We start from the raw sequence: 17,162 nt of genomic DNA, 5'->3' as shown, positions 1-17,162 counted from the left end.
CATCTCCCATTCCCTCCCCACCCCATCACTCTCTCACATTCCCCCTGCTATTCTCCCTTCTCCTGCGCTCTCCTCTGCTCTCCCCTCATTCCTATATTTTCTATATTATCAATTGTTCAAATGTTATCTTTATTCTGTATATTCTTGTTACTGTTGTGTCAGCTAGAATTAGCTAGACATACTTTCTGTGAAGCCCTCTGAGACATGCTTGTGAATTAGGGCTATATAAATAAACTTGACTTGACTTGACTTGAATCCGTCGCTGTCCACCCTGTTTTAAGCTGCTGTGAGGATGCTGGGGAGAGAGGAGCTACATGGCACTGCTGTTGCTCGTTTGTTGTGAGCGCTGCATTAACATCCGGGTATGACGCGTCCCGGTCTGCTCGCTCTCATTGGCTATTGCGGGTTCCGTCGGGAGACAGCCATCGTAAATATCAAACATGTTTGATATGCCCGATTCGAGATCGGGCAGGCTCCGATTCAATCAATAATTTATTGACACCAGACACTTGACAATTATTTTGACAAAAAAGCTTAGCTGACAGCACAAGAGTCAAATCAACAGGCCTGAGCCAGACCGCTGGGTGCGTTTGTTTGTGTCCCCGGCGCATGCCGGTGTGAATTCCCCATGTTTAAAACAGTTTTGTTGGCACAAAGGCCCGTGCCCAGCCAGAAAACTAGAGACTATATGAAGCTCCACCTCACGTTAGTCGGCTGTGCAATGGAGTGGGGCGAGGAGGAACGAATTCCACCCAAACCTAGTCCGCAAAAATAAAAATAAAAAATGTATAATAACAATAATCGATCCAAATTCCACATGATCGATTCAATTCCTTAACGATCAATTATCGATTTTCGATAATTGATGAACATCCCTAGTTCACAACACATTACTCTGCTGGTAAAGCAGGGCATTTATCACTTAAGAAGCTGTCTCAGTGCTATGAAACGCTCTAAAATCAGATTGGTACAATGCCAGTGGTTCAAAATTAATAAATTATTGTTGAAGAAGAAAGATAAACCATTTCAAAGAGTATCTTAAGACATTTGCTGGGAGGAATGTCAAAGACACTGATAGAAGGCTTCATGTTCTTCATTACTGAGTTTGCAGAAACAATATTTAAAGAATCTAATGATTCTGATGGAAACGGCTTGAGTCTTGAGCAGCTGGGGCGATCTGATAATTCTTATAATGGCAAAATAACTCTTGTTTTATGGCAGGAAAACTAGATCATTCATGTGTGTCTCTTGTTTTGTGCCTGACCTACTTCTTCAATAACATGTTTAGGACAATTAAAGCACAACAAAGGCTTGAAGGCATTCCGTTTAACAAGCAAATAGCTTCATTCTTCACAGTGGCTCAGCTCCACATTCTCAGCATCTTCCTTGTCTCGCTAAAGAGCATTCCAGTAAATCCTCACCTCGGAAAGACGCTGTGTGGGAAAACAACAGTCGGGTTCAGATATTGTAGCACTTCCCGCTCCTACCTCAGGCTGCCAATAGGTGGCAGGCAGCAAGACAGTATTTTGTGTTATTTGAGTTTGAGGTTTTTATACCCTATCTTAACTACGTTGATTTGCTTCACCTGTTTGTTTAAGTAGCCTAGTAGTCCTTTGCTTCTTTGCTCAGTCTTGAGAGTTGTTGAGATGGGTTACATGCTGCTATGAGATGTACGTTTTGGCACTTGTTCAAAACCAGGCTCTGACCTCCTGCGTCCTTTCTGCGCTTAAGTCCAACTTCCTCACCCCATAACAGATACAGTTAGCTGGGTCAGCACTCTTGTCCCTACCTCTGTGACCAGAGCTGGAGGTTGCCTTTCATATGGATACAAGAGATCTCTGTCTACACAACCATGTGTAAAGAGACAAAAATAACTCATCACGTCATGAGCACACTAAAATTAGTTCAAGTTAACACAAATTATGCTACAGGAAACCGAGGATTTCCTGTCAAAACAACAACAGTGTTTATGTTGTGTATTTATTTACTAATAAGTCAGTCAATTAAGTCATGTAAGTGCCTCAATATCACAGCATTTTTATTTTGTCAAATCTGCCACATTACACAAACCCTACACATTATTCCTTCTAGATTTGATCTTGTGTTGTGTTAATGATTATAAGAGTGAATTGTCAAGTGACAATAGTCAATTATTGTTCATAATAAGCTTATTATGAACCTTTTTTTAAGCAAAATTGCTATAATCCAAGCGATTCTCTACATTGTTGGCCATGGGCGCCAAGCACCCACAGCACCCATTCCTTATATGTATGTCTGTGACCATGTGAACCTGAGAAAGCCACATCACCCCCCCCCCCCCTCTCTCTCTTTCTCATATCATTTCTAATCTCTCTCTCTCTCTGTCTCTCTCTCTCTCTGTCTCTGTCTCTCTCTCTCTGTCTCTCTCATATCATTTTTAAGTCAGTGTTTTCCTTTCTCCCTGCCACAGCCAATAACATCTGCTTCTACGGTGAGTGTTCCTACTATTGCTCTACTGAGCATGCTCTGTGTGGGAAGCCGGACCAGATCGAGGGCTCGCTCGCAGCCTTCCTGCCTGACCTGGCCTTGGCCAAACGCAAGACCTGGAGGAACCCCTGGAGACGCTCCTACCACAAGCGCAAGAAAGCCGAGTAAGACAACACACTGACGCATCAGCATGGATCGAACACTTCTTGGATCAAGTCACCTCTTCTTTCTCCATATTTGTAGCTGTGACGAGCAGCTCTATACAGTAGGTCGCTCTGTAGGCCGCTCGGTTGGTCCACAAAAAGTGAACCACTCCTTTAGCAGGCACAGTTTTCACCCTAGGAGGCTGACATTTGGCATGTGTGTCGTGTGTATGTCAAGGTGTGCGTTTGTGTTCATGCCAATAATATTGGCTAAATATTTCTAAACGCAGGGTGGCAGAGGCAAAGTAGGGTGGGGTCGGGTGTCCCTGCCATTCTGTATTTTTGGAAATTGGCATATGTGGTTGCAGCTATTGCGAATTCACACTTGTTTATCAACTGTCATAATTCATGTTTCTTCTTGTATCTCCTTTTGGTCTTTTCAATATAATTGTAGAATTAGCTTTGGAGACATCATTGATTGCTGAAAGGAAATATAAGCTATCTCTTTTTTCTTTTTTCTTTTACTTATTTTGCTGTTTTTCTGCTTTGCCCTGTTACTCTTTCACACACATCCATCCTTGGGAGCTTCTTCCACAACAATGTGATCAGGGTATTATTAATATTAACCCCCCAAAATACCCATAGTATTATAAGACAGCTCTGACAGGCCTCTTATAACATTCTACTGTACCTTATACATTTGATAGCTGTATAACCATACGTGTATGATTAAAGCTGCATTCAGCAATGTTTTTGTGTTCAAATAAGTGTTAAATGACTATATTCTGACAGCAATCACTGAAATAGAGTGTTTGGTCAGTGACTTGAAACCCCCAACCCCCCACTGTCCTCTATCTCTCATAACTCAGAGAGACTCACGGATGGCTGCATTGGATTCGGGGTGAAAAAATACTTATAGTCTGTTATAGGGATCGCGATTGGACCTTCCGTTTCTTAGAAAATGTCAACTTTTCTCTGATTGGATCAAAATTGGCGCCGACCTCAAACTATCCAATCAGAGAAAAGTCGACATTTTCTAAGAAACGAAAGGTCCAATCGCGATCCCTGTAAAGGACTTTATGTATTGTTTACGGTTGCGGAGATACGCCCGCCCAGCCTGCAGGACTACAGGAGAGAGATAGAGGACAGTGGGGTGTTGGGGGTTTCAAGTCACTGACCAAACACTCTATTTTAGTGATTGCTGTCAGAATATAGAGCCATTTAACACTTATTTGAACACAAAAACATCGCTGAATGCAGCTTTAGACATCACATTAGATAGTGCATGATTAGTCGTTCGACTTTATTTATGACTTTTCAATTTACAGCACAAGAAAACAAAACTAAAAGACAAGACAGAATAGAACACAATGAAACAAACAAACTGCCAGCTGACACAGAACTACTCATATGCATGTCAATTCGTACAATGACTGAAATGTCCACAGATGAGTTGAGGATCCATGCAGCCAAAACCAAGTGAGGTCAAGGGGAGCACAAGATGAGTGCTAGAGAACTGAACCTGGTGGATGAAAGCACAATACATTACAGTACAGTACAGTACAGTACAGTACAGTACAGTACAGTACAGTACAGTACAGTACCAGGTTACCCGTTAAGGTCTTTCAATTGACTTTACAGTATTAAACCAATTCTCCCACCAACCATTCTCCCACCAATCCTGAGCCTGAGACTAAACTATTATTGTAGCCATATGTTCCAGGTACTCAAAGAATATGGGGCAGCGTAAGGGACAAATTTAAGACTACGGAGAAGCCGTCAGAGGCTATATCTTTGCCCAAGCCAGCTATGGATCTGGCCAATGATATGCCGGCACCGGCAACTGAGAGACCGTCGGTGAGAAATGAGAAGCCGACTATTCATTTGTTTTACCAAGCAATCCACTGGATCGGCTATTGGATCGGCTGGTCATTAGCTTGTCTAGGCTAGCTACTAGCTTGGAGAGGCTAGCAACCCATTGGATCGGCTAGTCATTAGCATTTCTAAACCCACATAGGATAAGCAATAACCACGCCCTGTGGCGCCGGGATTGGCCAGGAGCATTGAAGCTTGGGACTAAAACACCTGGGGTTTTTCATCTTTTAAAATAAAGATGTTTAAAAAACTATTGCTTGTTACATTTTCAGTGCTGTACCTTTTCTCTGGGTAAGAATTGAGCTTGAAATTAACGATATGATACATTATATTATATGAGCTATGAACGTGAACACAACACCGTTTATATTATTGCATGTTTTTGTAGATTGTGTACACATTGTGTAGATTACAATTATTATGCTTATTATTATTACTATGCTAAGGAAGGTAGGTGACCATAATTAATTTCAATGTCCGCTCTCGAAATCGCTGTCCGTTCTCAAGAGCTATTCAATTGGTTCATGAAATCGCTGGGCTGCGTGCCCTCCAGTGTTGCTCCTGGCCAATCCGGGCGCGGTTATTGCTTATCCTATGTGGGATTAGAAATGCTAATGACCAGCCGATCCAATGGGTTGCTAGCCTCTCCAAGCTAGTAGCTAGCCTCTCCAAGCTAATGACCAGCCGATCCAGTGGATTGCTTGGTAAGACAAATGAATAGTCGGCTTCTCTTTTCTCACCGACGGTCTCTCAGTTGCCGGTGCCGGCATATCATTGGCCAGATCCATAGCTGCCTTTGGCAAAGATATAGCCTCCGACGGCTTCTCAGTAGTCTTAAATTTGTCCCTTACGCTGCCCCATACAAGAAACATTACAGCCCATTGCTCTGGATCTCCCAGCAGCCAAGAGAGAGGGTTCGACACATCATCATCTCCCAGACCTGACAAATGTATAACAACAATGTACAACATGCATCATGTTTTCAGGTTTTTCATAGCCATGGGATCACTTTAGGACTGCTGACTCACTGCTATGCCATTCATCTAAACATGTGTCTCGCTGTAGCTAAATATTACTAAGCCATGTTTTGTGTGGGATATTTTTGTGTGTGTTGTCAGGTGGGAGGTGGACCCAGATTACTGTGATGAGGTGAAGCAGACCCCTCCTTATGACCGTGGCACTCGACTCCTGGACATCATGGACATGACCATCTTTGATTTCCTAATGGGTGAGAAGAAAATGAAGTGGGCAGGGGAGACGCTAGGCAGATATCCAAGTCTGACTCCAAGTCGTCTGACTCCCTTCCTTCTATTGAAGGAAGGGAGGAAGAAGGAAATGATGGATGGAAAGAAAGAAAGAAGGGTCTAGTATCACCATACTATGGACGCCTGCATTGTTGCAATAATACCCTGTCGCATTTGTTGTTGTTTTTGCACTCATATGCCCTGTTATACTTGTACTATGTTGTAAACGGAGTCCACAGCACAATAATTTCACACGTGATACTTGTACCATGGAGTGACAATAAAAATCTTGAATCTTGAATCTTGAATCTTTACCCTGAAACATATTTTCCTCACGGTTTTGAACCTCTCCTTGTACAGGTAATATGGACCGCCACCATTATGAAACCTTTGAGAAGTTTGGTAATGACACTTTCATTATCCATCTGGACAACGGAAGAGGGTAAAGACTGCTTTTAAAGTTTCTATGTAGCAACCAATAGTGTACATGTTCGATCCTACTAGTTGTTACTTTTGGAATTATCCATGAAACCTAAACAGCCCATAGAAGATCTTGAGACTTAGCCCACGCTCACACCATACGCCAAAGCCATGCTGAAGCTACGCAGCGCTATGGCTGTTTCATTTCAGCGTCCTTGTTAATAGGCAAGTCCATTCACACCGCCCGCACGCAACGCGATAGTTTCAGCTTCTGTTCTACTTTTCAAGCGTGCAGCGCCCTGCACCTGAGCTGCCAGGCATGAAGTCAATGCAAGTTGTGAGCGGGGCAAGGGCAGCGATGAGCGAGGCGCTGAGCAAAAGAGAGTGCTTCTGGTGTGACGGTATTAGCGTGGCACTCAGCTTCTGTTAAGCGCTGCTTCTGAATAGTGCCTGGTATGAACCGAGGGTTATACATTGTTGGACCTTGGCTGTTTTTTTTGTACAATTTTGTGTTGATGGTATGCAACTGTTTTTTTCTTAGTTTCTTAGCTGCTTTCTTAGCTTTCTTGGCCAGGTCTCCCTTGAAAAAGGTATATATAATTTGCAAAGACTTCACAGGGTTTGTAATAAATGCAGTCTCCTGCAACATGGACGGACCCAGAGCAGCGTCTTAAAGATGAGATGAAAACTGTATTGTCTATGTGCGGAAATCAGGTTGTTTTAGCAGCAAAAATAATAGGATTCAGCTGGGGAAAGGAAATAGATCATATGTTTATAAAAAAGACTGAAGGAAACATGTGTTTTTTGTACAGCAGCTAACCACACACTAGATCAAGGGAGGTGTGTATGAATACCTGGTGGTTAATCTTTAGATCTTGATCCCCACCCTTATAGGTTTGGAAAACACTCCCATGATGAGCTGTCAATCCTGGTGCCTCTCAGTCAGTGCTGCAGGTCAGTGTCTGAATTTCCCAGTTTAAACAACGTTTACCTATTTGTTATTAAACTTAGCTTCATGGTACTTACTCTCATTGTTCTGTCCTGACTAGATTACTTGCTTGTGTTGTATTAAAATCTCATGTGTGCGTCGCTTTGGATAAAAGCATCTGCCAAATGGGGAATTGCAATTGGAATTATTCTGTCACACACATCATAGGATAGTGCATGCACATCCAGAAACAGTAGACCTACAGTGGTGTTTGATAGTGCACCATGAATCAGAAAAGTTGAATCAGAAAACACTAAGGGGAATTCTGTTTTTATTTTTACTTTCATTTTTACATTAAGTTTTAGATCCAAATTGAATTGCCGATTTTACTCTTCAAATACACAAAAAGTTGAATACATTTCACCTATCAATTGTAATTTATTTTACATAGATTTACAAATACATGAGAGTTTTAGCTCAGTTTTTTTTCCAGACATGTTTTTTTTGTTTTACTGTACTTCAGTTCATGACAATGACATTAACACCTTTACATCTACGCACATCTATTTTCATCTTAGTTTATAATAAGAACATTTCTAATATAGTAGAGAGAGAGAGAGAGAGAGAGAGAGAGATTATACGGTTAAGAGTTTGCCCAAATCGGCCCTGTGTAGAGTTTTATATTCTAACCTTTGTCTCTTGTCTCCAGGGTGAGGAAGTCCACTTATGTGCGTCTCCAGCTGCTGGCCAAGGAGGAGTACCAGCTGAGCTCCCTGATGGAGGAGTCCCTGCTCCGTGACCGCCTGTCCCCCGTCCTCATCCAGCCCCACCTGCAGGCCATGGACCGCAGGCTTCGCCTGGTGCTGCAGGTCCTGGCTGGCTGCATGGAGAAAGAAGGCTATGCCAATGTAGTGGAGGACAACCTGGCTGGAGACACAGCCACCCACAGGAGCCCAGGCCACAGGTAGTGAGGTCTATGCTGGAGGATGGAGTGAACCACGATGCATCCATAGTCCCATTTTGGACCTTCAGTGACAGGTGGACAATGGACTATGGTTGCAGCTGTCTGACCGCTGGGGTTGAGCAAAAATCCCACTCCTGACATCATGCTGAATTCAGTGAATTCAAAGACTTGCCATCAATGCCTCTATGGAACCTGCTTTTACGTGTGTTTATATAGAAGACATTGTCCACAGATATGAATGAAAGACTGTACTGAAAAAGGAGGCTTTGTATTTGTTAGATACAGATGTATTTTTGTTTTTATCAGATGGTGTACAAGAGATATAGGGACCACTGTTGTGTTCTGATTTTGTTCTGTTTGTTTTGAATACTGAGGCTATCATGTTCATTTAAGTGTTTATTATATTATTGTATGACCAAATGGGATGATACAATGACAGAATAGCATTAAGGTCAGATTATAAGCTTTATCAATGCACCACAACATGCGGAAAGATTGAAAAACTGTATGAGATTAACATATTTACTTTATGAAACATGTCAGCATCCATCACCATTCACCTATTTCAGTCAGCATCTCTCTCTCTCTCTCTCTCTCTCTCTCTCTCTTTCTCTCTCTCTCTCTCTATCCATGCTTTATTGTCTTGGTCCAGTGTCCATGAGTCCGGACAGGATGAAGATGTGACTATAAACTTTTGAAAAACGTAAATCGGTTTCACGCGATAGTTCAAACAATATCCTCACTTTGCCTTATTCCAATTTCCTATCTCTCCTTTTTTATTATTATTTTAAAACATGTTTCCCTCTTAGCAAGCTCATCTTGCACTACATGCAGTTTGACAGACATAACATTAAAAGATAATTATTTTGGAAACCAAAAATAGTATAACTGATCAGAGAATCGTCTTGTGTACTAGAGATATCATTAATTGAAATGTGTCAGTCCATTAAAATGCACTACCACTCTTACATGCAGAAATGGATATCAAAGATAGTCTGCTCTGTTGCTCTGTTATCACCAGTTGGTGCAACACAAACATGGACAATTTGTATGTTGTTTCATTTTAATAAGTCCAAATGATTATTTATTGGTGAGTCACAAAGAATGAGAAAGGTTTGACAAATTCTGGGTAATGGTTTTGCTTTAGTTGCTTTACTGTATACAGTTTGTTGGGAAATGTTTAACATAGCATTTGGATACTACTTAACATTACGTTCAGATGAGAGAAACACAACAAAGCTTTTTGATTTTATACATTCAATTACTGAAGTGTTGCCAGTGCAATTTCAGTAAAGAGTCCTATGTATTGGCTAACCCAGTATAGTATAGTATAGTATAGTATAGTATAGTATAGTATAGTATAGTATATGTATAGGCGAACCCAGTGCCTGTGCAATGATGGAAATACTTGAATGTTTTTTGGGTTGCCAATCTGGACAGGAGTCATAGAGCTACTAACAGTGTAAAGCCTGAGTGGCTGGACTCAAGTCTGAGAAATGCTTGGAGGTGATGATGGCGTTAAAATGCCTCTCCTCACAACAGGGATAGCCTCGGCGTTGAACTTTGATTTTCATATTCTCAATGTAAATACCTATAAATACTTTGAAGACTTAACAGGCTGCACTGCGCAGTGATTGGCTTCTGTTTTCTGCTATTGCATTGTTACTGTGAAGATCTGTTTACTAAATGATTAAGGTGTGCAATAAAAACTAAAGTGAGTACAATGTGGGTATGGATGTGTTAGACTGCAGGTTGTGTGCATGTTAGTGATGTGGATGCTTCTGTGTTTCTTCCTCTTTATCCATCAGACACTGGACAAAAAGGAGCTGTATGCAGAAAGATCCAACGCTATACACGTTTATGGATCAGTCACATATGAATAATTTACAGAGAGAATGCAGGGAGATCTGTCACAGATTCTTGTACAGTAACTGAGGATCGTTACTGCAAGTTTTACTATCGTTTTCTGATCTGAAGGAGACTGAAGGAGTTCTCTGTTGTGTACTATGGCAGCTATCACTAAAGTTACAAATCCCAATGAGTCTAGTTGGAAACTCTTCTGGAACTGAACGTTTCAACTCTAACTCTACAACCTACCTGTTATGTGTGGGTAGCATTGACTGTAATATGGACAATCTGTTTCCACCTCCTTATTGCAGAAGTGAAGCCAAAATACCCCAATCAGAGCGCTGCCATCTTGTCATTTTATGACCAGAGTCTGAGCACTAGTGACCGGTGGATGGAACTGCAGTGTCAGGTTCCCGCCCCCCTCTGACGTTTTTACGTAGCTGGTTCCATCTTTCCGTAGTGTATTTATATACAGTCAATGCTCTACACTCAATGGTGGGTAATGGGACAGGCACTAAATTACTCATAGATGTATGTGTTAATCCTGTGACTGGTGAGCTGTCCAGGATATTTCATAGCATTTCAATCTCCAGCCCCTCATCCTGCAATCTGGGAACCCAGAGTCTATTCTATGTTGAAATAGACTCTGGGTTCCCAGATTGCTCACCCTGTGACTCTGAATAGCAAAGAGCAGTTATGCAGAATGAGTGGATGAATGAATATGATGTGAATGAAGGGTGAAAAAACAAGTAGGTTTCATTGCATGCATATTTTTATTCATAGTGAAAAGGATAAGATACAAGTTTTGCAGTGTAGAAAAACATACATCCCTGTTAAGTATCCATTATAATCATGTCAGATAAAATGTATATACTGATTGGTTATTAGACATTGTGAATATTTCCTGAAAGAATGTTTTCATATGATCACATTTATGAAGAGTACTGTAGCTATTCCCTATTATGCCACTAACATGGATAGGCAATATATTAAGTGTAGAGGACAGCAAGTTGTAATTTTGACTTCAGAAGGCTGTGATATTCGAAAATGCCCCTGAATCCAAAAATGCTTAAGAAGCTGGCCTGATCTTCATTGCCACAGCTTTCAGAGAGTAACGATAGCCCTTCCAGTTGTTCCAGATGACACCTGTTGCATAATGTGATGTCTTCCCCCAGAGATATACTCCGTTGATGTTAGCAGAGTGGCAGGCATTATACCAAAAGGCTCCGTAATAAGACATTGCACAGTTACTTTTCGGCACTTTGTCCTGATCTTTGTCAAAGGTGCTGAATTTCTGCCCATTGTGGTGCGCCATTGAGTCTCCTGCTCCTCCATCCCTGAAGCCAGACACCTGTAGCTTGTAGCCATCAGCCTCAGAGCCAACAGAGAATGAGGAGTACTGGGCAAACACTTTGTTTCCCTCAAAGTCCTCCATGTCCACTCTCAGCTCATACGGTCCCTTCTTGGTGAGGACATGCATGTTCTCCAGTCCCAGCCAGTACTCTCCTGATGCGTCTCCAAAGCCGACTTTGTACTGCTCCCAGGGTCTGTAGAAATTCAATGTGCCGTCCATTCTTCTCTGGATGACCGTCCACTTCCCTCCATCAGTGTCCATGTCACAGTAGACCTGAACAGGTGTAAGAGAGGGGACGATGGTGTACACACCACTCTCCTCTGAGTCACAGATTTCATCACAGACTGCAATCAGGGAGATATCACAGCGAGCAGAAGAGTGGACTGTTGTAGCCAACAGCAGAACTGTGACAGCAAAAACTGTCACTTTGAAAACTTTAAGTTGCATCTTCTTCTTCAGATCAAGGCGCTAATGAAAGTGTCAAGTGGATGCAGTGTTGCACCTCCAGTGCTCTCTGAGCTGAAGTATGTCAATTTATAGTCACAAATGGTGATGGAATTCATAGGTTAAATAGATTGTGTACTTTAGCTAATGCTGTTACTGTACCAAGAGCAACTTTCCATTTTGTTCTACCACTGTCCCATAACCTGCCTTGTGTACTTAAACATCCAAAAAACCAGTTAACCAGGAAATTGTTGATTGTTGGCAAATAGATTTGTACTGTATGACCTTAAGCTAGTGACCTTAAGCTCCAGGAAGTGAACTTCAGCATGACTGCATGCAGAGAAAACTTCCTGGTCTCAACCAGGAAATAGTTGACTGAAGAATTAGCTGGGATGTTTCGAGGTTGACCCACCATCATTCTTCTATTCAGAATTGACATTGAAATATTTTCCAACAGTTCACATGAACTCTTAACACCTTAAGTGCCATAGCCGAAATAATTCGTCTTACATAATCCAACGCTTAAGTGCCAGAGCCGAGTTTACTCGTCTTACATAAACATTTTTTTTTTTTTGACGGTGGTACATCAATCAACAACTTTTACATCTTCGAGATCACTATTGGAGCAAGATAATGTGTATAATCTATTTTACCGACCCACTAAGTGTTGACAGTGCTCCCCCAGACGACCGAAATCAAAGAAAAAACTGCCGCGGGACCAAGCCGTTCAAGGAAATGCCGTGGCGATTTTACAGTAACAGACTTGTCTTGCCTGAGAGCGGCCGCGCACCGGCAGCAGCACACAGAGAGCGGAGAGCGATTTGCAAAATAGATCATAGGTGAAACACACTTTGAAACACCTCAGAAAGGCCAGAATCAACATCTGCCCATCGCCCACGCATTCCCCGGCCCATCTTGACTCGCACAAGGAGCGTCTGCACGCAGGCAAGCAGGCAGGCAGGCACACAGGCAGGCAGCAGCAAAAGCGCTTCTGACACGCCCGCTGTACAGCCAGGAGGAAGGAGGAGAAGACACACGGAGGGAGGAGTTTAAATGAGAGGGGTGAATGAGAGGGGTGTTTCCTGTTGTTATGGAGGAAATTACTGTTCAAAACTATTGTTTAGAATGTCTGACGGTCTTACTGATGCCAAAAATGAATGGTTAAAGTGACTGTTTCACAAAAAGCCATTTATCTCTGAATAAATTTCCAGACGCTGAAACCATGCTGTACTCAACGGCTAATATCTACATAACTACTAACTCTGCAAACTAACTCTTTTAGACAGAGAAAGCACACATTCTATTAGTTATTTTTAGATGATTGGTGTTCATGAATTCTTAACAGAAAAGAATCCTCGGCTGTCTCTAAAATGAGCCAGAATCGTCAAAAACACCCCTGGCACAACTTACCTACAGGAATGAAAACATGGCTGGCATTCAATGTGTTAAAGGCCGGGTTTACCGTGGGGAACATGAATATATATTAATTCTTAAAAAATCTTAAATTTCGAATCCGTTGAAATTTTTGAAATTGCTTGTTCACAGCCAGAGAAAAAAATAAATGAAAAAAAAAAAAAAAAAAAAAAAAAAAAAATGGGCCAGGTGACGCGTTTCGACGCGAAACGCGTCACCTGGCCCAATTTTTTTTTTTTTTTTTTTTTTTTTTTTCATTTATTTTTTTCTCTGGCTGTGAACAAGCAATTTCAAAAATTTCAACGGATTCAAAATTTAAGATTTTTTAAGAATTAATATATATTCATGTTCCCCACGGTAAACCCGGCCTTTAATGAAGGCTGTAAGATTTCACTAAATGTTTCTCCTCAATGAGGTGGGCTTGGTTGATCTCGCCACTTGAGCACAATTAACAACTGGTCTCAGACACAATTTAAAATCAAGTCTTTACTTTAGTAACTGTCCAAGCTTCACAATGCAGACAACTTTCGTGCTGCATTTCAGTCCTACTCAATACAACTATCTCATATTTTGTTACATTGCTGCTCGACTCTCCCATGTGTGGCTGCACTCTGCTACAGTATGGCATGCTGCTTGAACACCCATGTTGGGACAATCAAATAGTTTGTATGTAGAGTGATATGTAATCATGTATTATCTGTCTGTTTGTATCCTGCACTGTAACTTGCATGGAATGTTTCTCTGTACCAGGAGTGTGTACTTACAGTGTGTTACTACTGCATGACCAGCTCAAAATCATGACAAAGTGGATCACCACGCCATAAAGATTAACCAGCTTTATTAGAAATTCAACAATACATTATGCAAACCAATAGTATAGTCAGCATGCCAGTAGGGTGTTGCCATAATTTAAGTAGGCTATACAAAAAATGATCATTTAACAATTACATTTACTGTTAAGGATCATTACAGCAACCTTTTGTTTTCTGATATCGGAGACTGAAGAAGTTCTCTGCTGTGTGGCCAGCTATGGCTATAGGTCAAAATCCCAATGAGTCTGAGGGCTGGTCAAAAAACTCTTCCAGAACGGAACGTTTCAAGTCTTTAACTCTACAAGCTAGCGGTTATGTGTGGCTAATGGGACAGGCCATAAATGAAGAGAAAAGTAGAGTGTGCCCATCTACTTATGCAGGTGCCGGACAATGTGAATCCACCAAGAGCAAGAAAACTCGTTGGCCTCAACAGAACTATAAAAATAAAATAAGGTCATCATCAGGAAGTTCATCATCAGAAGGATGAAGTTCTTTTTGAACGAAAAGTTAATAAAGTGACCGGGAGCATCCTAATTCCAGTGTGTGGACCTTATTTTATTTTTACATGCTCCAAATGACCCATGGGGCTTAATGTGAGAATGTGTTAGTTCCATGAACTTTCCAGGATATTCCCCTGCCTTCCAGTCTCCAGCTCCTCACCCTGTGACCCTCAATAGCAAAAAGCATGTGCAAAATGAATGAATGAATGAATGAATGAATGAATGAAGGGGAAAAAGGTGGTTTCCTTTGCATGCATATTTTTATTGACAGTGAAAAGGATAAGATACAAGTTTTGCAGTGTAGAAAAACATACATCCCTGTTAAGTCACCATTATAATCATGTCAGATCAAATTCATATACTGATTGGTTATTAGACATGTGAATATTTCCTGAAAGAATGTTTTCATATGATCACATTTACGAAGAGTACTGTAGCTATTCCCTATTATGCCACTAACATGGATAGGCAACATATTAAGTGTAGAGGACACCATGTTGTAATTTTGACTTCAGAAGGCTGTGATATTCAAAAATGCCCCTGAATCCATATGTATGCTTAAGAAGCTGGCCTGATCTTCATTGCCACAGCTTTCAGAGAGTAACGATAGCCCTTCCAGTGGTACCAGATGACACCTGTATTATGTGGTGTCTGCCCCCAGAGATATACTCCATTGATGTTAGCATATTGGCAGCTTTTATACCAAAAGGCTCCGTAATGAGACATTGCACAGTTAGTTTTCGGCGATCTGTCCTGATCTTTGTCAAAGGTGCTGAATTTCTGCCCATTGTGGGGCACCATTGAGTCTCCTGCTCCTCCATTCCTGAAGCCAGACACCCGTAGATGGAAGCCATCAGCCTCAGAGCCAACAGAGAATGAGGAGTACTGGGCAAACACTTTGTTTCCCTCAAAGTCCTCCATGTCCACTCTCAGCTCATGTGGTCCCTTCTTGGTGAGGTCATGCATGTTCTCCAGTCCCAGCCAGTACTCTCCTGATGCGTCTCCAAAGCCGACTTTGTACTGCTCCCAGGGTCTGTAGAAATTCAATGTGCCGTCCATTCTTCTCTGGATGACCGTCCACTTCCCTCCATCAGTGTCCATGTCACAGTAGACCTGAACAGGTTTATGAGTTGGGTAGATGGTGTACACACCACTCGCATCGGAGACATTGTTGTAGATTTCATCGCAGTCCACAACCAGGGAGATATCACAGCGAGGAGAAGAGTGGACTGTTGTAGCCAACAGCAGAACTGTGACAGCAAAAACTGTCATTTTGAAAACTTTAAGTTGCATCTTCTTCTTCAGATCAAGGCGCTAATGAAAGTGTCAAGTGGATGCAGTGTTGCAGCTCCAGTGCTCTCTGAGCTGAAGTATGTCAATTTATAGTCACAAATGGTGATGGCATTCATAGGTTAAATAGTTTGTGTACTGTTGCTAATGCTGTTACTGTGCCAAGAGCAACTTTTCATTTTGTTCTACCACTTTCCCATAACCTGCCAAAAAACCAGTTAACCAGGAAATTGTTGATTGTTGGCAAATAGATTTGTACTGTATGACCTTAAGCTAGTGACCTTAAGATAGTGCTCCAGGAAGTGAACTTCAGCATGACTGGTGTAGTGGCATTCCTGAGTCACCAAAAAAGTAAAAAGATACACCACCAGTGAGCTGCAGGCACAACAACTAAAGTCCAACGCGAATGACAAGATGCAATCCAGTTTTAAAGATGTTTACTTAAGAAAAAAGGTTTACAAAGTCACACGGTAGAAAAACTGTATGCTCTCATACTTGCAGCTCCCTCACTCAACTCCTCCCACATGACATCACTTAAGAATTACAGTAAAGGGAGCGTCCACCAATCAATAGGTTTCAACAGTTCACATGCATGCATTTTCCTTTCACATATTGTAACCACAGTTTTATATCATTTAACCTATAATTATCAATGTGGCTCTTACATATCCGGCCCCTAATGGTTAGGAAGATTAAGCATTATCAAATTAACTTAAATAACAAGAGCCAAAAACTGAAGCAACATATACCATATAAACTAACTTAAATATCAAGGGTTAGCTGTATCAATATACTGCAATGAACTGTTTTAAGTCTTATTCATCATTTATCAGTCTCTCTTTTTTTTTCTTTTCACAGGTGGTCCTCTTGTGTTCAGATTGCTTCTTGCAGTGTCTGTGCAATGACGGAAGTACTTGAATGTTTTTTGGGTTGCCAATCTGGACAGGAGTCATAGAGCTACTAACAGTGTAAAGCCTGAGTGGCTGGACTCAAGTCTGAGAAATGCTTGGAGGTGATGATGGCGTTAAAATGCCTCTCCTCACAACAGGGATATAGCCTCAGCGTTGAACTTTGATTTTCATATTCTGAATGTAAATACCTATAAATACTTTGAAGACTTAACAGGCTGCACCGCGCGCAGTGATTGGCTTCTGTTTTCTGTTTTCTGCTCTCCAAGACCAAGGAGATCATTGTAGACTACAGGAGGGGGGGAGCACACACCCCCCAATCACCATCAACGGCACAGTGGTGGAAAGGGTGGACAGCTTCAAGTACCTGGGAGTCAACATCCACCAGGACCTGACTTGGGCCGGCCACACCGCCACTGTTATCAAAAAGGCCCAACAGCGAATACACGGACTCAGGCGCCTGAAGAAATTTGGGCTAAGGCCAGAAATCCTTACGGACTTCTACAGAGGCACCATTGAAAGCCTGCTGACTGGCTGCTTCACCACCTGGTAC

The 17,162-nt window shown here is 41.7% G+C and overlaps 1 protein-coding gene and 2 pseudogenes across 3 annotated transcripts in view; 1 reads left to right on the top strand and 2 right to left on the bottom strand.

The window, feature by feature from the left end:
- Positions 1–9,792, top strand: part of fam20ca (FAM20C golgi associated secretory pathway kinase a) — a 70,756-nt gene extending 60,964 nt beyond the window's left edge. The window contains exons 6-10 of the mRNA XM_083649059.1: positions 2,450–2,630; positions 5,603–5,712; positions 6,089–6,170; positions 7,043–7,102; positions 7,786–9,792. Of these exons, the coding sequence (XP_083505185.1) occupies positions 2,450–2,630; positions 5,603–5,712; positions 6,089–6,170; positions 7,043–7,102; positions 7,786–8,044 (692 nt within the window). The 3' untranslated portion in view covers positions 8,045–9,792. The remainder of the gene's footprint in view (positions 1–2,449; positions 2,631–5,602; positions 5,713–6,088; positions 6,171–7,042; positions 7,103–7,785) is intronic.
- An 850-nt stretch (positions 9,793–10,642) lies between these two features.
- Positions 10,643–11,769, bottom strand: LOC310787595 (microfibril-associated glycoprotein 4 pseudogene; annotated as a pseudogene). Its single transcript has one exon. The product of its transcript is annotated as a microfibril-associated glycoprotein 4 pseudogene (transcript).
- Positions 11,770–13,920: 2,151 nt separating this feature from the next.
- LOC310787594 (microfibril-associated glycoprotein 4 pseudogene) lies at positions 13,921–15,792 on the bottom strand (annotated as a pseudogene). The gene has a single exon. The product of its transcript is annotated as a microfibril-associated glycoprotein 4 pseudogene (transcript).
- Between the last annotated feature and the right edge of the window lie 1,370 nt (positions 15,793–17,162).

Source organism: Poromitra crassiceps (assembly GCF_964638095.1).
Source record: "Poromitra crassiceps genome assembly, chromosome: 13".
In the NCBI taxonomy this organism is placed as follows: domain Eukaryota; kingdom Metazoa; phylum Chordata; class Actinopteri; order Beryciformes; family Melamphaidae; genus Poromitra; species Poromitra crassiceps.
The sequence above is the reverse complement of the archived record's forward strand: the minus strand, read 5'-3'. Positions and strand labels throughout refer to the sequence as shown.